Genomic DNA, 23,230 nt, shown 5'->3' on the forward strand with positions numbered 1-23,230 from the left:
CCATTGTCTTGTCCGAGGGATGTGCAGTTGACTGAGAGTTTATTTTATTTTATTATTTATTTTTTGATTTATTTATTTATTTTGCCGAGTGAAGACCTGGTCATAATATTCCAAATTAAAGATGAAGTTCCTAGTCTTTATTTTTTATTCATTTTTTTGTAATTACTGAGACAATTTTGTAGATGAGAATAAATTGCTCTAAATGATGGTGAGAGTACAGTTAGTGTTTCTGCATAACAAAGAGTAAGTACATTTAGAGAATTATGTAGTGGTTAGGGTGAATGACAATAACCTTTTGTTAAAAAAAAAAGAAAAAGAAAAGATATTGAAAGGTGACTGATTGGTAAACCTAAGCCAGCTATGGAGACGCATATACAAATGCAACTCTAGCTTCATCTGCTAGCTGTCATCTGCTGCCCCCCAGTGGTAAACATAAAAATGACCCCACCTTTAGACCACTGACTAGTCATCAAATTGGAGAATATCACGATTAATCAATAAAATCATTAGCAATAGCAAGCATAATTATAAATAATTCTAGACTGGATGAAAATGTCATTAACAAAAGACACATTGTGGGTAGAGAGAAAAAAACAGTCAGCGAAGAAGATTAGTTTGTTTTGCCACTTTATCACCATAAGAAAGGCAGTGCTGGCATGAGGACATCAAAACAAACATGGAACAAACGTGATGACGGGACATGAAAAAAAAAAAATCTCTTAGCATGGAGCTTACACATGGCTCTACTTAAAATCAACATGTTTCCTTAACACAAAGCAAATGTCATGGTCTAACTAACTTGTAGTTAGTTTTCAGAATGCTTCACAGGTGTAACGAATGTCAGAGGACAGAAAGTGCTTTTTGTTGCTTTTATATGTTAAATTTAAGCGTTTTTTCATTGTCAAATGATTCTTTAAAACTCTGCAATATAGAACTATGCCTACTAACCTCAGATGCATTAGTTTCTAGTTTCTTTTCAATTTTTGTTTTTATTCCTATTTATTTGATGTTGGCCGTTTAACTGTCTTGATTTTCTTGTCTGGTTTCAGATTTTGTAAAGCACTCTGTAACAATGTCTAAAAAAGTGCTATATAAATAAAGTTTTTTGTTATTATTTTTGTTATTATTATAACTATGTGTACAACAAGGCTGATATATGTGAACATGCTGCTCTCAACCACGAGAGAAAATCTTACCAAAAATATAAGCAATTACTTCACCTAACTCCCTCGTAACAAATATTCCCCTGCAGTCAGATATAAAAATGAACATGAGTTAATAAATCCAAGTTCAGACAATTCATTCAGACAGCCTTTAAACAAAGATTACATGACTATTTATGGAGCAGCTCTGGCCAGTGGAGCCAACAAGGGCAACAGCAAAACATTATCGTCGGTATTGAATAATGAATATATGTTTTTCAGCCATAACTAATCATCTAGTCTAAAAATGCAGAGAATGCAAAGAATAATGAAACGCCCCCATCACAGGCTACCTGAGTGCTAATTGAGATCATAATTATTTTTTTTTCAGATAAAAAAAACAAAAAAAAGGTGTTACATATACAATGACATAAAACATTAAATTCTCATATTTGAGAAAATGGAAGCAGCCATGTTTTGCTTGGTAAGTGACTATCAAACTGCATTATGGGAATGTCACAGCTTTGTGTAGAACAGTCATGGACTCCAGTCCACTACAGAACTGAGCTGATTTTGGCTTCAGCTGGTTTAGGTTGTGCTTGGTCTAACTAGCTCCAAAGATATATTGTCCTGTTGTTAAAATGTGTTAAAGGAAAGCAGCAGCGTGGTGTATAAAACTGCCTTTACTAAGGCAGAGACAAGAGTTTGTACCTGCATAAACACGTACAGCTATGTATACATGTAGGAAATACATATTTTCCAATGTATCTTGCCAAAACTTATCATTGTAGTGAATTCTTGATGCGTATAAAACACACAACCCTCATGTTTATCTTGTTACACCATTCCTCTTAATCTGAGCCCCCACCCTACTTTTCGGTCTCCCTCCTCCCACTCCTTTTCCTCTCTTCCCCTCTCTAAAACACCCCAGGGATGAGTCGTGACGGCACGGCGTCTGTGTAGCGTTTCCAGTCCTTGCCGTACTTGCTGCTGCAGCGGTGCTCGTCGCGCACACAGCGGTGCACCAGCAGGATGGTCATGTAAACGATGTAAAAGTACGGGAGGATGTGTCCGAAGCCACAGGCAGCGCAGTAGGCCAGCGAACCCATCAGGTCACCCGTGTAGTTGAAGTGCCGGGCCACTCCCCAGAAACCCGAGGTAAGGAGCTTGCTGTGGTGGATACCGCCGTCACTGGAGCGGTACGAGCACTGGATATACGATGGCTTTCTCCCCCAGATGGAGCAGGTGCCCTCGGTGCGCCGGAATAGGTCCTTCTGGTGGTTGGTGGAGCGGAAGACGTAATAACCGACCAGGCCGAGCGACAGGACAGCCAGGGCGTGGGCGTTAGAGAGCTGGACTGGGTGGTACACCAGGTACAGACCCTGCAGAACCAGAGCACATTTACTTACACTTCAAGTGATATATTATTTAAATATCAGTACGGGAGTGTGCAAATACACTATCATTATATTCTTTTTCATTTTAGTTTGATTTAGATGCTTCAATTTGAAAGCTGAATTAGATGGCAAAAGCATCAACAGCTTCTATGTAGATGAGTGTGATATTATATCTTAAAAAAGCCACACAGCCACAAAACAAACAAAATAAGAGGTATTTACACACGATGCTGCTATGGACCATAAAAGACATGATTTCATCATTATGACTAACTTTTAATGGCTTTAATGGCTGCTGGGAGAAGTTTTCTGTCAGGGCTTTAAGTCAGATATCCCTAAAGTTTTTGGAAAAAGATCCTGGTCTGAGTTTAAATGAAAAGTTTTTTACCCAGAAATAGTTTTCTGACAGAATGAACCATTTTTTTATTATTTACAATTACTAATATGTTCTTTTTATCTTTTTTCTGGACAAAAGCAAAAGAAAGGGGTGGCAGCTTCTTCTGTTACTGACAATTGTCTGATATCGCTTGCACGCCCCTAAACAGAGTCTAATCGATATTGTATTGTGACAGACTTTGTGCCCCTATTTGTTACCTGCAGTGTGTAGAGGTACGGCAGCCAGACACAGTCTCCCCAGCCCAGGTACCATCCAAAGTGGTCATGGCAGATATCAATGGTTTTGAGGTACCATGCCTCATTCCAGAAGAAATCCAACACATAAATGGCCTACAGAAAAACAAAGAAGACCCAATTGTCCATCTATTTTTGTCACTCGACAAGCAGTGTTTCAACATAAGCGAAAAAATAATAAACACGTTAGGTTTCTTCTGGAATGAGGTATATATATATATATATATATATATATATATATATATATATATATATATATATATTTTTCCCCAAATCTCCTGAGATACCACCTCATGCAAGTGTAAAAACTTTTTACGATACATTTTTTTTCTCTTCAAAATTAATGTGTGTCCATTAGGCTTATTTTGTATTCCCAATTTCAACTTGCGCAATTTGAGGATTAATGGAAACCTGCCTAGTGTAAATTTCTATACACATATTTGCTCAGATATAATTCTAAAATTCATCCACCCTCACCTGCAGTACGTTGACCAGGATCATGGAGTTGGTGACATGGCCGTACAGTTCTTGCTGCTTTGCCATGTAGGACAGATTGATAAGAGTCCAGGCTACGATGCCGGGTCGGCCATTGAAGAAGAGCTTGAAGTCAAACCATTTGCCAATACGAGGGTTGAACTCGATGCCCATCATGTAGTTGTAGAAGACGTTTCCTGTGAACTTGCTGCAGAATCACACAAAAATAGAGTGGAAACAAGTTACTACAGTTGTGTACTAATACCTAGTACAGAACTGGTTCACCTTTAAGATATTGCAAGTACACACAGAACATTCATCTACTGTAGAAATCTGCTTGTGTGTATCAGTGCTCACCAGTCCTCAGAGTTTGTGGGGAAGAAGTAGGCCTTAATGAAAGCAAAGCAGGACACAGCATAGCCCAGTATGTTGGCGCACCACATCAGGGGGATCCAGTTGTCGAAGACAATTGTGGGAGAAAACCAGTGGAAATACTGGGCATTGGCAACCCACAGAGCGTGAGTGATCAGCCAACACTGCAGCCCATTAATCTCATACTTGTTAATCAGGCCTTAAGTAGTAAATGGGGAGACAACACAAGAGGTTGAAATTCAATACAAAATACTATCTGGTTTGATGATGAAAACGTTTAAAGAGGGATTAAGTGCTTTGTTTTCTATCACTCTTCACAAGAGCACTGAGTCACACTGATTTCGAACTGGACCTCTTAATCAAACAAATGTTACGGACTGATGAGAGTGTGTGTGTGTGTATCAATTACCAGCAGGAGTCCGCGCTCCGTCCTGCACTCCACCAACATATCCAGGGACAAACTTATGAGTGACATCAGGAACACACATATACAGGAACACCTAAAGGTTAACATAAAGGGTTTCAATGTAGGGCAAAAGCTTAAGTGTCTATATTGTTTTAGAAAATGCATTGTAGCATAAGGCACAGTTTTACATTTTACATGCTTTACAGACTCGGCACATTATCTATATTATCATTCAAATATTCATAAACTAGTGCTAATTGTCTATTAGTGAATTTATTTACATTTATATTTTTACGCACTTTACATACTCATATTGTACATACTTTTATTTTTAAATATTTACATCCCAGTGCCTTTTTTTACTAGTACTGTATTTCTATGTTATATTATGTATTTTTATAAACTTGTGTTGGTATTTTTTTCTACTTGCTATAATTCCCAATGCTGGCATCAGAGCGACTGTAACGAACCACATTTTACCCGCGGGGATGAATTAAGTATTTATGATTCTGAAGGCAAAGAACAGTTTCTGCAGGTTGCAACCCCCGGAATAATTTTTCCTTACCTGGAAGGACACCCATATGGCGTATATCTTGGCAGCTGACCAAGTAAAGGAGGGTGCCCGGGCCCAGATGGAGAGCAGCGTGGTCTCTCCTTGGTACAGCTCAACCAGAGGCTGGCTGATGGAGCACTGGTACTGATCACAGGCCATCACAAAGTAGAAGACAATGAAAGGGGCAAAGCAGAGGAGACCAATCACGCTGCTCAGGGAAAACCAGTCCACCTCCCTGAGGGTCAACCAGACACACATACAGATACAGAGTGAGGGAAGTTGGACATCATTGAGCAGATTCAAACTGTGGTTGTGTATTTTTTAAACATATATTGCAGAGAAATTAGTCTCATGAACATGATTTTCTCTGAATATATACTGTGAGGTCCTGATGTTTCAAATATTACTAAAAAAGAGAAATTAAGAGATAGAAGATGAAATGTTTTCTAAACCCAGGAATGGTTTGGTGTTGACAGCTCAAAACCTTTATCTCAATCATGACAGTTTAGGCTTTGTATTTTTATTTTGCAAATAAATGTTTTACAGGCATATGGTGATTATGTATCAGGCTCTTAACTCAAATATGAGTAACCTACATTCAGTACTACTAATGGTTATTCAGGGCTGATACCATTACCAATTATTGATAGTTAATGAGACCGACAACCAATATTTGGAACCAATATGCATTTACAATAACAATGAAAATCTTTCTGTCAATATTTAGAATTTAGAATGAAACAAACTCCAATGCAAAACTTTGTTTAAATGCCTTAAGCAAATGTGAAATCAAAATTGAAACGTTCAGCATCATATAGAGCAGGTTCCTATCAACTTTTTTGTTAATAAAGTCAAGTGAAAATTTTAATTTACAAAAAATGAATAGGTAAAAATTGCTCTCTGAGGTTTTACAAACTAAAAGTTTTTTTCCATGCTGACACATTCGTTGCACTTTTTAATTACTCAATTTCACAGGGATCATTCAAATAAAATGCGGACACAGATAATCATCAGAATGCCAAATATAGGCCCTGATAATCGGTCAGGCCAATAATCTGTTGACCCCTAGTCTGAACACATCTGTGTAGACACATGGAGCACTGAAGCTGCTATGGAAACGTGCTTGCTCATGATACACCTACACAGTTACAGTGAACATCTCAACTCAACTGACAGGAAATGCACAGTAACAGTATTAGTGTAACTAGTAACATTAAAACTGTCCCTGTGAGTCATCATGCTTTATACCAACTTCAGGTTATGAGTTGCACCTGTTTGTCAAGTTCACATCTCTTCACCCTCCTCTAACCTCTCTCTGACCTAAACCAAAATAAACTACAATCGTGACAACTTGGTTGTAACTATAGATTCGAAAACATGGATGCTTCACACGCGTCTTAAACCCGGCAGCACATTGGATCTTTACGGTCAGCACAGTCAAACACCCGACATTAATGTCCCCAATTAAGTATCTGACAAAATGTTCTTGACTTATGGCACTGAGTAACAAACAGAATGTTTTTTTACATTACATTGGGATGCCACAGTGAAGTTGACCTTTGACCTTTTATATTCACAATGTCATCACTTCATCATTTTGTCCTGTTAAGACATTTGTGTGAAATGTTGTCATAATTAGTAAATGAACTCTGGAGTTATGGCCAAAAACATGTTTGTTTTTTTAATTATATCAAAGAAACCTTGAACTTTCACCAACAAAATCTTATCGTTCATCCTTGAATCCAAGTTGGTGTCAAAAACACAAAACACAAACTTGGACTCAAAGGATATTGCTCTTGAGATATCATTCACGAGGGATGTACATGCCATAATCCCAAAAGACTGGATGATATTGGGTTAAGTCTTTTGAGTAAACCACTTAGCAGGTGGCTCCAAAACATAGAGCTTTAGTTGTTTGCCGTTATTTAAAATTATTCCCTTCAATTAAAGTGTTTTTGATTAAGTGAGTCTGGGGTCTAATCTTAATTTGTGATAAACCTGTGGTGAAGTATAGTAGCTGGCAGAATAGCATTAAGCAACCTGTGACATAACATCAACTCACCATGCTCTCCCCCACTGCGCTGGCTGCTGCTCCTCCTGCTCAGATGTTTTCCCGTTGGCACTGTGCTGGCTTCGTTTCCTGGTGGCCTCCATGGCACCTGCACCGTTCATTTCTGCTGAAGGTTCAGATCGTCAGGTTAATAAGAGCAGTTAATCAGCAGCATGCTGTACTATGTACTATGCTGAACACTATTACAGTCCTTTTAAGACCAATGAATAATAATGTATTTGATTATGATTTAAGACAATAACTGAGTGAGTTATAAGTACAGTAATGATCATAATAATAGTTCATGTGAGAGAAAGCAAAAGAAGAAGGGAAGAGAGAGAGAGAGAGAGAGAGAGAGAGAGAGAGACAGAGAGAGAGAGAGAGAGTTCTGTCAGCAGTGCAAGAAGACAAAATCAAGACAGAGCTGCACTTGCTGACAGGAACAAAACTGAAATCAAACCAATACCGCACAAAATATTTCCCTAAAGTCAAACTCAAACATCCAAAATTTGACATCATCACCCACATAAACAAATTATTAACAGTGAGTGACACACACACACACACACACACACACACACACACACACACAGTGCTGAGGTCCATCGGTATATTTGGCTTGTATTAGAAAATGTTAAAATAGTTGTTCTCTCTACTGTTCCATGTTAAAAACAAGTGTAAAAATGTGCTTTGACAGTACTGTACTTCACAAGCCACACATTTCTGAACAGAAAATTAGATAATTGGGGAGTTAAGGTTCATGTCCATGGAGATGTGACATAACAAACATGGCCTTGAGTGGAGGTCAGTTTGATAAAGCTAGCTTATATAGCAGGTTCTAATACACTGATCATACCATATTTCTCGAGCTGCAATTAAGTTTGGCTCTCTGCAACTGCATCTCTCTCTCTCTCTCTCTCTCTCTCTCTCTCTCTCTCTCTCTTTCACACACATACACACACACACACACACACACACACACACACACCTCTGGAACAAAGGTAATACGGCTGGAAAAATAACGTGCACACTAAAGCTCGAACATTGCAACAGTAGCTAACTATGGCGTGTTAGTTGAAAAGACAAAAAGCCTGTGTTTTGTCCAACATGTCGATGCTCAGCATGTTCACAACAAATATGTGAAGTGGGAGGGGGCAGCCCACCGTTGCATAACGTCAAAAAACGAAACATTTCCGTGTTTTTTTGAATATGTGTTGAACAAAATGACTTTTAGCACTTGAACGTGCTATTTCTGTGACGAAGCAACCTTTCATAACGAGCGGCTAACGACATCTTTTAACGGTGCTACCTAAAAATACCGAGGATATGGACATTAAAAAACGTTAAAAAAACGTTTTACCGGATTGTTATTCCTGTAGAGATGCACTATGACACCGTGGCTCAACTCACCTGTAGGTTACGGACAGTCAGAGGAGCGGCAGCCTGCTTGTCTCTTCTTTCCTCCCTGGCCAGGTGCTGGTTATCATGTAACCGCTGGACAAAACTCACCGTAGCCACACAGGCTCCGCCCATAACGCCACTACTTATTAATATTCAACCAATGACATCCGTGCTAAGGCGGGCCTGGGGAGTGAACTGGCCCCTGATTGGGTAATACTAACTGGAGCCACTACCACCTGACAGACAGAGTGGTGGTTGAATGGTTTAAACGGAGTCAATAACTGGCAACATTATGAAACAGCTGTCATTATTGTCTTGTTGTGTGGTCCAATACTGGCCTTTGACATCCTATATTTTGTAACAGGCTGTTATATTACGATGATACCAATCATTAAAGAAAAACAAAAAAGACAACCTTGTCTTGGTTAACTGATAATGGTGTTTCTCCTTCAAGCATTTCATAGACAACTAATTGAATTTTGACTTTTGAATTTCGACATCATTTTTCTTGTGCTGCCTACAGATGCCATTCACGATAATTTAAACCTTTGAATCATGAGCACATTAGTTTGATTTATATATATATATATATATATATATATATATATGAGAGAGAGAGAGAGAGAGAGAGAGAGAGAGAGAGAGAGAGAGACTCCATTATTGTTTTTTGTTTTGTTTAGTTTTATTTTGGCACCTCTAGCAGGTCACCTCCTGTTTGTTTGTTTTTAATTCATTATTTATTTAATCTTTTTTTTTTTTTTTTGATAAATTTCAGGTAAATTTACCAGTTTCTTGCTGTTTTGTTTTATTTTTTTTTTATTTTTCTATTTTTCTTTGCCAATTTGCTCATGTTTGAAAGGGTTAAAATGCAAAGCCTTGAAATGCACTAACCAATCAACCAAATGTATGAGTGTGTGTCCTTTGACAGTTTCTTTACCATTTATTTTTGTTCTCTAATATTTTTTCATTCTGCCCTTCCCTATGCATTGTGATTAGGTTACATGTTACTAGCAACTAGGTAGGCTACCTGAAATAGTTACAGTACTGATTAGAAGTTTTTTTTTCTTTTCTGTAAGCTATAACATTTCAAAAGTACTGTTCATTTGTCACTGATAAATGTTGTCTGTGTGTGTGTGTGTGTGTGTGTGTGTGTGTGTGTGCCTTTGTTTTCAGGTGCATGTCCATTAACTAACCACTAGAGGGTAGCACTCAGCTGTAACAGAAACATGAAAAATATGTAGTGGCTGTACAGGCCAAAGTCATGAAACGCTCATGAAAAACTGATATCACCACCAGCAGCGCCTGTCCATGTAAGGAAAAGTGAAAGTTAAATTTTATATTTATTTCCAGCTAAAAAAAAAAAAAAAAAAAAAAAAAAATTCAGCCAATTTAGATTTGTATCATGGATCACACTGCACATAACTTGCTTTCTATGTATGATTACAGTCTATACTGAGCTCTGTTTCATACTGCTTGAAAGTCCATATAGGGAGTTAAATATCCCATCTGAATTTTCTATAACAAAACTCTTTGAAAGCCAACATTCCAAGAAATGTCACTTGATCACTATGGGAGCTCTACTGCTCCTTTTCTGACCATATTTAGTAATATAAAAAACATTTGGAGTAAAATGTATTAAACAGTTCTCTTCATTTTATATATTGTGCATAGTCATGAAAAAATATATTATGGAGACCTTTTGCAATGTTGTCTTTAAAAATGTATGGGAATCCTGGAAGAGCAGAGCATTTTCTCCAGCCAGCCTGCCATATCAAATATCAACGTCATGATGCCATGAATGGAGGCTGAGCTGCATTGGAGCCCATATTTGTGATCTTTCCGGACTTTTTTTTTTTTTTACAAACCTCTCTCAGGCAGTGTATCCACTGTTAAACATCCAAGTCAGTGTATTCAGAGTGGATTCTCAAATGCTGGATTATGGACTAAACCTGCCAAAAACAAAGAGCAGAAAAAAAGCAGAGAGAGAAAGAAAGAGAATTAAATGAGTCACTGACCGCATTTGAGTGTTATATCATATCTTATAGTCATGTGTATATATAGGCAGGCAAAGAAAAATGATGGAGAGGAAGAGAGAATCCTGTTTATTTTTATTTCCACTTTTGGAATGTGTTGAAATGTGAACAGTTGATTAGGGGTTCTTTCTCTGCACTGCTGGCTCTAATATTGGGAGAGGGGATACATTCCTGTCTCCTTTGTTGTGGATTTTTTGTGCTACGTTAGACATTCCGCCATCATAATATCCTCTTTATATAATCAGCACCAAACATACTGCTGAAAATCTTCAAGGCTCTGACTTCGCTGGTTAGAAATGCAGCCGTATGCTCACTGGACAGTAAAAGGTTTTATTTCAGAAATGTAAGCATGATATTGCTTGTTTCTTAACCTTTCAAAACTGGTTCAGCATCAGTTTTCTTGTGCTGTGTCTAGATGCTTCGCACAAAACTATTTAACAGTTTGAAACCTGAGCAAACTGGTTGGATTTCTTTCAGAAACATGAGGAAAAAGGCAATGGCCAACTTGACAAGAAATGTCCCACAAAGTGCAAGTAAAAGGTGATGAAGAAAGTGACTTGAAAAAATAGTTTTGAAAAAGGGGGGCGAACTATAGGAAAATTATCAAAAACTAGGGTAAATGTCCAGTTTTATGTTTTTTTTTAAATAATTATAATGATATATTTAAAATAATGTTACAGAAAGAAAAATCAATATTACACACACACAGACACACACGTTTGTTTTTGTTTATTTTCAGGTGATTTTCTTGTAACTTGATTAATTTCTTGCTAATTTTTGGGCCATGTTTTTTTAAGTTGCTCATTGTTTTTGAAAGAAATCCAACCGATTTTGCTTGGGTTTAAAATGGTTAAACTGGAAAAAAAAGACAAAAGAACGTGATCTTGATTTGGTTCTTTTCCAGGTCTGCTGGTTCCCTGCAGAAGAACTTCTCCTGCAGCATCATCTTGATAAAATTTCCTTTACTTTTATTCTTCTAGATCTATTAATCTCCCTCCTATTTCCCTCAGCGATTCCCCTTGTTTTTTGTTTTTCCAGCAGTTTTCTCTGTCTGCGTTCCTACAGTCCTTATTCTGTTTCTCTCTCTTTTCATTCCTATAGTCTTTGATCAGATGCCTTGTTGCTATGCCGTATCCAGACACTGTGATGTATCTGGGCCAAGCAGCAGACATCAGCGCTTTACAATGTGTCTGAGACAAAGAAGAGATTTTGTGCTGTTGGTACGTTCTGTTACTTTGTGGAATTTGAAGTTTGATGCAAAAAAATGTACCAATTTACTCTCAGGGAGCTCATTTCTTGAACACTTTGGTAACCTGTTTGACATTTTGGAATTTCTGTAGATGTTAAGATAACTTCCTTACTTTTTGGCCTGATTGTAAATGAGATGTAAGCTGTGCTATCTCTGTCTATTCTGTTGGGCACCAAAATGTTTTTGTTAAAGCAACATTGGCTTTTGGTTTCACACACAGGACACCGCAACAGATATCTTAACCTTTGAACGCTTTTTTAAACATGGGAAAAAAGCAATGAGTAACTTAGTATAAATCTTTTACTAATTGAAATAAGTTGATAGATTAAGAAATGTATTTTAAAAAGGCTAGGGACTATTTTTTTCATAACAATATTTTTTAAAATAATTTATGAAATTATTATGATTTTTAAGTACTTTTTCAAGCTCATGTCTGTGTTTTTTAAACTTTCTTTTTCTTTTCCTTTTTAAAATGCATATTTGCAGGAAATTTCCCTGTACTTTTTCATAATTTCTTGCTAATTTTTGGGTCATTCTTTTTTCATTGCTCATTACCGTTCTCGCTCAGGTTTTGAAAGGTTTAAAGCTGCAGTCTCTTGGCATTGATATCTGATGGCGAGGGGTGTGACAACGGGTTGGTAATTGATACCCTCAGAATTAGAACGGGCTGGTTAGAGATATTGGCCTTTTCTTGAATGTAATGGGACTAAATGGCACTTGGCTTGTGGTGCTCAAAGCACCAAAAAGATACAATTGAAAATCCAACAGCAATGTCCCTCTTCAGAAATCATGAACTGGTTACTTGGGATAATCTACAGACCTTGTTGTGAGCAGTGTCATGCAGGAACTATTTCTTTCTATCAAACTACACCCATGAATAAAAATGCACACTTCCTCCTGGGTGGTGATATGATTTGTGGGTGCAGTACAGTAGAAAAAGGTAGTTTCTATATTAAACAGCTCACAACAAGACCTGTGGATTATCTTGAGTTGTCTTTATCTCTGGAAAGAGACCTTGCTGTTGAGTTTTTCCAATGTATTTTGTTGGGTCTTTGAGTGCCATAAGTTGAGTTCCATCTAGATCCAACATATTGAAGAGAAGGCAGACAACTCTATGGCCGATATCTCCAACACTCTGCAACTCACACCAAAACAATCTAGACTGTATAAATCACACTACAAATGAGAGGAAAAAATATGTATTTTGGGTTTGGGGTGTGAACTTTCCTTTCAAATTGTGTTTTTTTTTATTTTTATTTTTTATCTTTAACCATGCCTTAACATGAAATTGCCACAAATACATATACAGTACATCTGTTTTTTTGGTCTCTTTTTCCAACATAGTTTTTAACAAACTGAATAGATTAGTACAAAAAAACATTGCCATTATTATTGTTATTGTTATTATTATTATTATTGCTGATCGTCTGCCATAATTATTGTTATTATTATTATTCTCATTTTATATGGAGGAGGGTATGTGCTCTGTGTGTGTGTGTGTGTGTGTGTGTGTGTGTGTGTGTGTATTTGTGTGATAAGTATAAAAAGAGCAGGCAGCGGTGTGTGTGTATGCAGAGCACATATGCGGGTGGGAGGGTGAGTTGCCTGACAAATCTTACCCTAATCAGCTCCCCTGGGACAGTGCATGTGTGTCTGTATGCATAACAGTGTGTGCATGTACGTAATACTCTGAATTTATGAATATTGTGTGTACATGTGCTGCTGGGATTGTGCATGCTGGTGTGTGTGGCTTTGTTGGTGTTTAAGTGTCTTATGAAGCTGGTCCATGCTGTATCAAAGCTGCAGTGCAACATGGCTTTTAAATAATTTATTGTAAATGAAAGTGAAAAATAAATGAGAGCAGATCCTCTCTCCTGTTGTCCTGATGTAAAATGTCTCCCTCCCCTCTCCTCCTTACCCTCACTGTCAGCATTGTCATCTAACATTAAAATCCATTATTTTGCTTTACATGTGTCCATGTTCCCCATATTTTAAATATAACTGGCTGCCAATGAAGTGTCTCACCTCCTCACAATAGGTGCTCACACTGAGGCTCTGCTGATCCATTCTGCTGCCATGTTTCGAATTTCAGGGGCCATTTACATAGCAACAGCTCAAGCATGAATCATTAAACTTTTGTCACGGTTTGGCCTTTCGTTCACATGATAAAAGCGTTATATGGGCCCAAAAAGCAAACTTTTGAAACCAGTTTCCAGAGTATAATTTTTTGAAAACCCTTTCTATTGCTGTGTAAACTGGCAATGCGCGGATCCTGTGAGAATGGTGAAGTCATGGTCACACTTAGCACATGCGCATTGTGTTTCAGGCAATTAGTCATTCACAAGTAGGAGGACAACAACAACAAAAGTTACCGAGCTGCGTTTGTGCTGCTGACTGTACTGAGTTTATTAACGCTGTCGGTTCTCGTGCGTGTGTTCAAGATTCATTAGCGTACTATCAGCCTACTTAAGGCTGTGTAATTACCACAACATATTAGTAGTTAGTGAATGTAATTTGTTGAAGAGAGAGCTGAATTATGCCGTTAATATGACAATATTAAACATAATCTTAATGGATGAAGAAGGTACAGAAAGTGAATAAATGGATAGACTGTTACAGAAAAACATCAAAAAAGATATAAAATAATGATACAAATAAGCAACATAACTATTATTTCCTAAAATTATTTGTATGTTTTTTTCTTTTTTTGTTTTTCATCTGAACTTGTAATTTGGTCATTTTCATAAGTTCGAATCAGTAGGGTATATTAATTCTATTATTACCAGAAAAGACTTCAGTGTAGTTAAAGAACATTCTGAACAATGGAACCACCTTACTGACAGTAACATTAATACAAGGTTATGTATCAGCTGAACCAGCAGCAACAACATTATGATATCAATCTCTTAATCCACAAAAAACTGGAGACCATGTTAACATAATAGATGGATAAATGAATACTTGAGACAATTAATTTTCATGCTCATTTGACAACAATGGCCTTCATGTTTGTAATGTCACAAAATACAACACAGGTCACATCTTGCTCTGCTTGTTCTAAAAGAAGGGCGTTCCTAGAATATATATGAAGGGGAGGTAATGTGTGTGAGATCGTGTTGACAGGATGTAACGAAACAAAAACACAGACCATCTCATGGGACCTTTTGAAAGCAGCCCAGATGGGCATCGTGATGATTCACTTCACAGTGATTTATTTAGAGAAATTCCAACAGAGAAGACCTTTAATCACAGCTCAAGGTGGTTTATGAAAAAGTGTGTCATATAAGCAGAGATGATCCTTTTTTCTTTTAATTCAGAGAACAAATGCTGTAAGATTGGTTTATCACAAAAAGGTTGATTTTACCTCTTTTGTTCTTGTTTTTGGTACTGATTAACAGTGGTTCGAATAACCAAGGTCGTGGGAGTGGACCATGTTTTTCCTGCCCTCAGCAAGTCCTGTTAGCACCAGTACAAAACCCAATGCATTTACAGTTCACTTTGTAGTGTGTTATTATGAAATAAAAGGTCAAAGGTTTAAAGGGGACCACATGTAGCATTTGCTTTTGTTCAAGAACTGACCCGGAGGCAGTGCTGAGTTCATTTCACATACCAAGGCAGCGCACACAATGAGACTGGGCAGTGGCCATTATATGGCACAAATACAGTTTTGGTCTTCACAGCTAATTTCAACATGCATGACATGTTTAAGGGCTTTGAGTGACAGGCTGTTTGCTGATGGAGTCCTCCGCTTCTCTGTCAGATCCAGCCCTCGCTCCGCCACAGACTCTTGCCCAAATTTGGTCACTTCTGGCTCCAAATAAACAAAATGGCAACAGTTGAAAAGCCAAACTTGAGGCTTCATAACAGGAGTCCACATACCAATGAATGATGTCATGGTAGCTACGTCCTGGTACGTTACATTCTATGGATATAACTAGAGACAGACTGTTAGAGAATATTTATTTCTATAGTTCTTCTGTAGAGTATATATTTTCCTTTATGGCAACTGAAAACATACATTTCTGAGGTGGTAAAAATGTAACTTTAAATGCACACTTACAGTATGTTGACTGCAATGGCTGTTATTAAAAAATATTTCTATCTGAATCTGTTTCTTTTTTTTTTAAATAAATTTACATTCTGTGAATTTGCTATAAAACATTGTCCACATTCTTCACATTTCAGCAGTTACAGCAACTTCAGCAGGCGCAGTCAGCAGACTAAGCTGGACCAGACTGGTGTGTGCATGTGTGTCTGTGTGTGTGTGTGTGTGTGTGTGTGTGTGTGTACATGGATGTGCATGTGTGAGTCTGCATCAGATTAATTTGCACAATAATCACAATATTTTAATTAGGAGTATTAAACCTCTTCATCCAAATCCCCTCTCTGTGTAAAAGCGTAAGACATGATCATCTTCAGATGTTTGCGTATGTCTGTGCGAGCATGTTGCAGATCATGCCTTTGTAAGCCAGCGTGTGTGTGTTCTTCTGAGACTGCTCTGTTTGCGTGTGTTTCTGCAAGCATATTGTAAGTGTGTCTGTTTCTGTGTGCAATTCTCTGTGTTGTGACGTATGTGTGTGTGTATGTGTGTGTGTTTAGTCTGTGAGATGCGTCAGTAACTGGGGCAGAACTGATTGTTGCTGATGGCTGTAGGCAAGCGCAGACCTACATTCTGCTCTGCCATGAAGAGGAGGAGGAGGAGGAGGAGGAGGAGGAGGAGGAGGCGTGCAGTAGGGTAATAAAAATTGGGGTCTCTCCTGTCAAGAGCTTCCCAATCTTTGTTTCCTTCTCTCTCCTCTATCCTCTGTGCATCTGTGCATTCTGTCTGTTCTGACACTTGACAGACACAGAGGCTTACTCAGCACACAGAGAGGAAGTGACTCTGGAAATGAGGGAGAAACAGCGTGATCAAAGAAAAAAAGGGAGAGAGAATGTAAGATGAAATCAGATGAATGAAATAGATGGAGGGGTGAAGTCAGAAAATAGTGCACCACTCTTAATATTCTTTTATTTGTTTTCCAGCATCCCAGGATTATGGACATTAGGGACAAATGAAGATTCATGAATATATGAGAAACAGTACAGAGAGATAACCACACCTCAGAGTGTGTTTTTACTTTACTGTGCTATTTTCTCTGCACAGATCTTTTTATTTTGCTTTTTAAAGTTTTTTTTCTTCTTAGACTTAGTAGATTTTTATTTCAGGCAGTGTAGAAAGGGCTCTGTCAGCACCTAGACCTTTTTTGTTTAATTATAGAATGGTAGTGCTTCATTTCATAGTTGAGAGACACTGAAGGGGATTTCATAAAGATTTATTTTTTAATTGCCTGAAGTATTTTCTTAGGAATTTTCCTGAAAAAAAAACTAAAAAACTATCCAGAACGTTAATGGAATTCAGTTCTGAGATAGTTAATTCAGTTTGTGTGGATAGTTTAAATCTATAATAATCTAAACAAGTCATCTTGTATTTCCTGTTGGAATGTTTTGTAGTATTTGTGAATATTTGTGACATCAGTTGACAGGAAGTAAACATAGACCCAGGCTGTTGTCTAGCAGTGCAATTCCACTGAAATGGTCAATGGAGCTCAGAAGGACGAGTTCACCTCACTAGCTCTAAAAAACTGCCGAAACCTCAAACTTTAAAGTGATAGTTGTGGATTTTTGAAGTGCGGCTGTATGAGATACTTATGTATAGTCAGTGTATTGTATACAGTAGTTGGCGGTCGGGGCCCTCCCGGTTTGCAGAGACAAATGGGGCGTGCATCCCACAGCTCAGCATTACCCTGATGTATAGAGAGGTTGATACCAAAACATGTTTTAGCCAATTTAAAAACAATATCCGAATAAGGTGTCAATGTAGTGAGAGTGTTTTCAACGTGAAGTTTAGTTTCAGTCTGATCGTGTAACAGCCGTTAACAGCACTTACTGCCCCAAACAGTCTAAGTTTAAGTTTTAGGCCACGTTTAGACAAGAACGGCCCTTCTAATAACAAAAAAATATATATATATATTAGTAGGGCAATTTCTTTTTAAATTGCAAAGGAACAACTTAAAAGTCTTTCCTTTGCAATTTAAAAAGAAAAATCATATGATAACACGGTGAAAACGATCCTTGTGTAAACAGATCCACAAAAACAACCAAAAACACTGAAGTATGCATGCCAGGCCAGTAGTTGCAGGTGTAACTTTGTAATGACACACCCATGAAGGACACCATGCGCCTGCGCCTAAAGGCATTCTTCTGCAGGGCGGTGAGTTTATACAAACATCAAAACAATAATGAAGGCAGGCACGAGAACCAACAGGTCAATAAAGTCAGTAGAGTCGCAGCACAAACACGGCTTTGTAGTCTGTCATTGTTATTGTTGTTGTCCTCCTTCTCAAGTATAGCCATTTGTGTAAAACATAATGCGCACAAAGTGCGGCCATGACTTCACCGTTCTCATAGGATCCACACATTGCCAGTTTACACAGTGACAACAAACCACAAACCAAGTGAGTACTTGACAAATAATTGGTAATTAAGATGGTCCAACATCCTGGGAACCGTTCATTGTAAACTTTTTTACCCTTTGGTGAAGCTAGGCAAGTAAAACACTGAGTTAACATTAGTAAAAGATTGTGGTTATGGTTAATACAAAAGAAAACCTTAACTACAGATCTGCCACAGGATGCAAACTAAGGTCTCCTGAGAGAAGGGTGGACAAACTACACACCCATCTACCTGCTCAACCCCCCCTGACTCTCAGCCTCCCTACATGAAGGGCACGTTCCTCTCTGCACTGGCACTGAATGTTGGCACTGGATGTAAACCATAAGGTGTGATTCCTATAATAGCATACTGGGATGTGAATGGAATCACCAGCTGCTCCTTTTTATTTGTCTCGTGTGTTCATGTTGTGTCTGCCTCCTGTATCAGCATGTTAGATTATTTAGTATTATTTATTCATTCTTTATTTTTTGCTCTATCAACAGTGAAACCAAAGTTGTGACTATTCAGTAACCAGCCAAAGTCACATACATGGCTTTAATTAACATATCCTATCAGCTCTTCGCCATTAAATTGTAGCAAGGGTCACTGACAGTTTTAGTTCCTCTTTTGCCAAAACAAAACCAAAAGTTCTCTTTCTTTGAGAGACCTTCCAGTTGATGATAAAACAGCAACCTGCCCGATGACGCCCAAACGAGCTCACATGTTGCCAGGCACTGCTTTGTTGAGAACTGCTCACATCTGCTTTCAGTCGGCAGCATCAGTTGCTCAAGTTCTGCTGCCGCTTCCTCTCAAAAGAAGTGTATAGTCAGCAGATTTCACGGTCAGCTGACATCTGACCCTTGACCTTGCCCAGGGTCCACCACAACACAGAGCTGGAAGCTGCTTTCACTCCAAACTCATTGAGTCACAACATGAATTCTAAAAATATATACTCACCACAGAAGAACTATATCTGAACTGTAAAATCTGACAAGTTGATTTTACTTAAAATAATTTTGGAAACAATTGCCTTGAAAAATATAAGAAATTATGACTTTTTATCCTGATTTCTGTTCACTGTATATCTTAAAGTTAAGTTTACTTTAAATTCATCTGTTTTACCTAATTTTGTGAAGTTGTTGCAACTTAAAAACGAACGTTGAAATTATCTTGTTCTTTAGTGTAAGCAACTTTAGTAAATCAAGTTAGTCTGGCTTAACTGAATCATCACAAAGAATTTTGCAAATGAAGTTCTGTTTTGTCAACATGTTTTAAGAAAATGCAAATATGATTGACTAGTCTGCAACCAGCAGAATCCATATATATAGAAACAACAAATTTTTGTAAACATAGCTTAATTTTAAGTAAACTTAACAATCAGATATAAAGTAAACATAAATTAAGACTTACTTACTTACTTTATTTTATTAAGGCCAAGATTTCCTCCATTTATTTATTTATTTTTTTAGTAAAATCTACTTGTCAGATTTTACAGTGTGTGATGTTTCTAATGGTTATTTTATATTTAAAAAAAGTAGGGAAAAAATAAACAACTATCTATGATGCACATCATAATCTATGTTTGTCAATAAACCTTTAAGGTAAGTAATGTGGTGGTAAATATGGAAAAAAATTAATTAAATACATTTATTTATATATTTAAGACATTATCAGTAATGACTGACATTGGTATAGATTTCAAAAACTTAAAGCTTGTGACAGTAACATTTGAAGTCATTTACAGACTTTTATGTATCCAAATTATGTGAGGGGACTGCAGTCAGTGGTTCAAAATGACAAGCTGAAGCTTCCTCTGTGCTGGATGTGACTCAGCCTCTTTGTATTTTACATCTGTCTCTTAAAACAGAAACATGTTCATGCTACGCCGACTCCATACAGGTCCAGCTTTGTCATCTGTGATTCACTGCGACAACTGAATCATCTTATATGCTAATTATTTTTAGGGTATGTACAAATACCCTTTGAAAACCCACTGTCCTTATCTTCTGCACAATTTTACCACACACATTTTAAGGCACAGGGGAAAATGTTTCCCTTTTCTTAATTTATTTCTCATGCTTTAGTGTTGTAACTATCAGCAGGTTCAGATGGTCCAGATTTTTTGCTCAAATACAGGTTAAGAAAGCAACAGATAGCCATTTAATGCAAAAATGTTTTTTTTAAAAAGCCTGTATTTTATGCCCTGGAAATGATTGTAAGACAGAGAGTTTGACTCTGAAATAGTCAAAGAGTTCACTTGATACCTTGGACTGAGAGAGCACTAATAAGCTGACTGATCACTTAAAATAAATGTCAGCATTGAGAATGAGAGTGGATTAAATGACAGCCTACTAAAGGAGTGAATGAGAACTTTGGGCTCACTTTAGTTGGTTTATTTTATTCAGCATTTCCACCATGTACAATGTGTATCCACTAAGACTTCAGCGCCCCTCCACAGCAGGCAAACAGCAAAAATTCCAGATATACTGATGATCCTTTCTTAGTGTAAATGTTAGTTGTATGAGGGGGGATTCTGTGATTTTAATCTATGCTGTCCATTGTCGGTCTGCAACCCTTTCAGTGTTCATTTTATTCTAACTGCTAGAGCCAAATTGGTGTCTGGAATTCAGTTATTACTGCTACTAGCTGTAATTTATCACTGGACCCCCATGTGTCAATGGTTCTTTGCATCAAACTATGATGCTCTAGGTAACCCTCTTGTGTCAGTTTGGGATGTCAGTTTCCACTCAATGCATAATGCTTTTTCAAAATAAACTTCAGTTTCATAAAGAAATGTACATTTTCTTCTTGTTACATACAATTAACTCAAAGTGGCATATATTTACTTTGTTTCGGCAACAGAACTACTTGCTCATGGTTTAGAAGAAAATCAGGAATTGGTTAAAATAATTTTGTTTGTTCCAACACATGAGATGAGACATTGCATAGTTAAATTAACTGAATGCTAGCTTTTGGTTACTCACAAGACACAAACATTGGTCTCCAGGGTCAAAGTCCAATGTTTGCTTGACCCTTCCAAAACCGCTCCCCTCTGCTCTACATCGACTTTATCGCTCTTTACACATTTTCAGTTGCTTGAACACAAAAAGGGTGCTCTTCGGGGCATTGGTTTTAGGCAACTGAGGGTCAGGACCAAGTGGCTACAGTTTAGTATTTAGTTAGTGTGAAGAAATGCCTGTTGTACAGAAAATGGAAGTCCTATTGTTCAAAGTGTAAACTGGTCAGAGAGAGCTAAATAGCAAGAGGTTAACAAGTGAAAAAAAAAATGAACCAGGATTTTCATTTGTATGAAGGGAAACAGACAGGACTGTTTGCCCCTTCAGTAGCTGCATGTGAGATACCTTCAAATAGAAAGTAGGTCCATAGTAAGGAATGCAGTAAAACCTTGTCAAATTGATTTAACCTGTCTGGAATCTGTCACTTTACCATACACAGCTGTTAATACAGCCACTCTGTTTTCATGACTCTTTGAAGTGTGCTTTCAGGAAAGGCCTTGTGGGAGATAATGAGACCCGAAGGAGGATATTGTTGCCACTGAACACGTGCTCCTCAGTTTTCTGCCAAGTCTGAGGGAACCGGTAAATCTGCTGGGTTTTACGGTGGCCAGAGAGTGTGTGAGCCAACTGTGTAGAGGACACACTTTCACGCTTAGGAACAGCAAAGAAAAGACAAAAAAGCACTGGCTATGTGATATGGATTACATCCTTCCTTCTGTCAAGGTTACAACAGAGGACCATCATACCCAAGTTAATGCTCGCAAACATATAGAGTGCACATATGGTACACACACACACACACACACACACACACACACACAAACTAGAGATGCCCACATGGGAGTGTCCTTTCCAGTAACCATATGAGGTCTCTCTCAGGATGCTGAAAATTTGGCATGAGGTTTGAGCATGTTTGTTTGTGTAAATAACATTGTGTGTTGTATGAAATTTGAGATTCAAGTTGGATTTTTGGAATTCTTCCATTTATTCTGAGTCGAGTTAATAACTTCTGGGGTTCCTTCAGCTTGCCTCAAAGGCCTTTCCAATGAAAATGTAACATTAAGACACCACGTTCTGAAATCATCATGAGGCTCTCATGTGACAATAACATCTTACTGCCTGAGTCTGATACAAGAAAAGGATCCTATCCACCACTATCTATTCCTGTCTCATTTCCCAGCACTTCTCCCTGACATGATTCATGAGTGGTCACAGAAATATCCAGGGCACTGTGACCTTTGACCTTTGAAGCATCACTCTGCTTGCTTACAGTATCATATTACTTAAATACTCCAAGTTATGGATCTATAAAGAGAACTGGATACAGGGTTGGAGCGCCTGGTCCTTCTTATGAAGCCAAAAATGTTTGCCTTCCAGGGTGTAAAATTACCTGCATCTTCCGCATTTTTATACCCACAGAACAGGTGCAGGAAAGACTTATGGCAGCCAAGTGGCCAACTTCAAATTTAGCTTTCCACTAACTTGAATGGGGATGAAGTTATTTGACTTATTAGACTTTTATTGTACCAAACTGATAAAATCTTTTTTACTGGGGTTGTGATACTCAAACAATGGATTTACAGATACCTCTTTTTTAAATGTATGTCTAATAGCAAAAAAAGTCTTTTGGTGTTTTTAAAATTAGTCTGACTGACTCCCTGGGGGCCTGTTCTGAGTACAATACTTTTTGCATTGGTCTATGGATGTAAAATATGTGGCGGATTCATCTTTTTATCTTTGTTTTACCTAAGCCAAACATAAGGAAAGACACTGGAACAGATCCATATTAGAAAAGCCCCAAGATGAAATCAAACAAAAGATCTGCACACTGTATTAAAAGCTACCAGTAATTTTTTAATTGTGCAACTTTTCGATCTAACAGAGATCTTCACAAAGCAAAGATCACAAAGCAGAGCAAGCAATATAAAGACACAAGCACGTTTATCTCAGGTGATTGTGATCTGCTTGATTGTGAGTCAATCCGCTCTCAGGTTGAATCAATCAGACTGGGCCAGTCAGAGCAGAGTTGACTGGC

At 37.8% G+C, this 23,230-nt stretch overlaps 1 protein-coding gene across 2 annotated transcripts; it reads right to left on the reverse strand.

Moving 5' to 3' along the window:
• Positions 1-614: 614 nt before the first annotated feature.
• Positions 615-8,523, reverse strand: dhcr7 (7-dehydrocholesterol reductase). 2 transcript variants are annotated; one of them, XM_042484428.1, is made up of 8 exons: positions 8,435-8,523; positions 7,037-7,148; positions 4,987-5,209; positions 4,425-4,515; positions 4,001-4,214; positions 3,647-3,851; positions 3,134-3,265; positions 615-2,524 (listed from the first exon to the last, which is right to left on the reverse strand). In XM_042484428.1, the coding sequence occupies exons 2-8, from the start codon at positions 7,144-7,146 to the stop codon at positions 2,060-2,062; spliced, it is 1,440 nt and encodes a 479-aa protein (XP_042340362.1). In that variant the 5' UTR covers positions 7,147-7,148; positions 8,435-8,523; the 3' UTR covers positions 615-2,059. The 2 variants fall into 2 exon arrangements, with proteins under 2 accessions (XP_042340362.1, XP_042340355.1); XM_042484421.1 differs by having other exon boundaries at positions 7,037-7,151.
• Positions 8,524-23,230: the final 14,707 nt, after the last annotated feature.

This window comes from Plectropomus leopardus, chromosome 1, assembly GCF_008729295.1.
Source record: "Plectropomus leopardus isolate mb chromosome 1, YSFRI_Pleo_2.0, whole genome shotgun sequence".
Taxonomy (NCBI): domain Eukaryota; kingdom Metazoa; phylum Chordata; class Actinopteri; order Perciformes; family Serranidae; genus Plectropomus; species Plectropomus leopardus.

Excerpts from the sequence above, each read along its gene's own strand:
- dhcr7 (XM_042484428.1), bottom strand. The coding sequence starts at position 7,146 with ATGAACGGTGCAGGTGCCATGGAGGCCACCAGGAAACGAAGCCAGCAC. Across the intron at positions 4,516-4,986 it reads CCATATGGGTGTCCTTCCAG|GTGTTCCTGTATATGTGTGT; the intron begins GTAAGGAAAAAT and ends GTTAACCTTTAG. Across the intron at positions 2,525-3,133 it reads CGTACCTCTACACACTGCAG|GGTCTGTACCTGGTGTACCA; the intron begins GTAACAAATAGG and ends CTGGTTCTGCAG.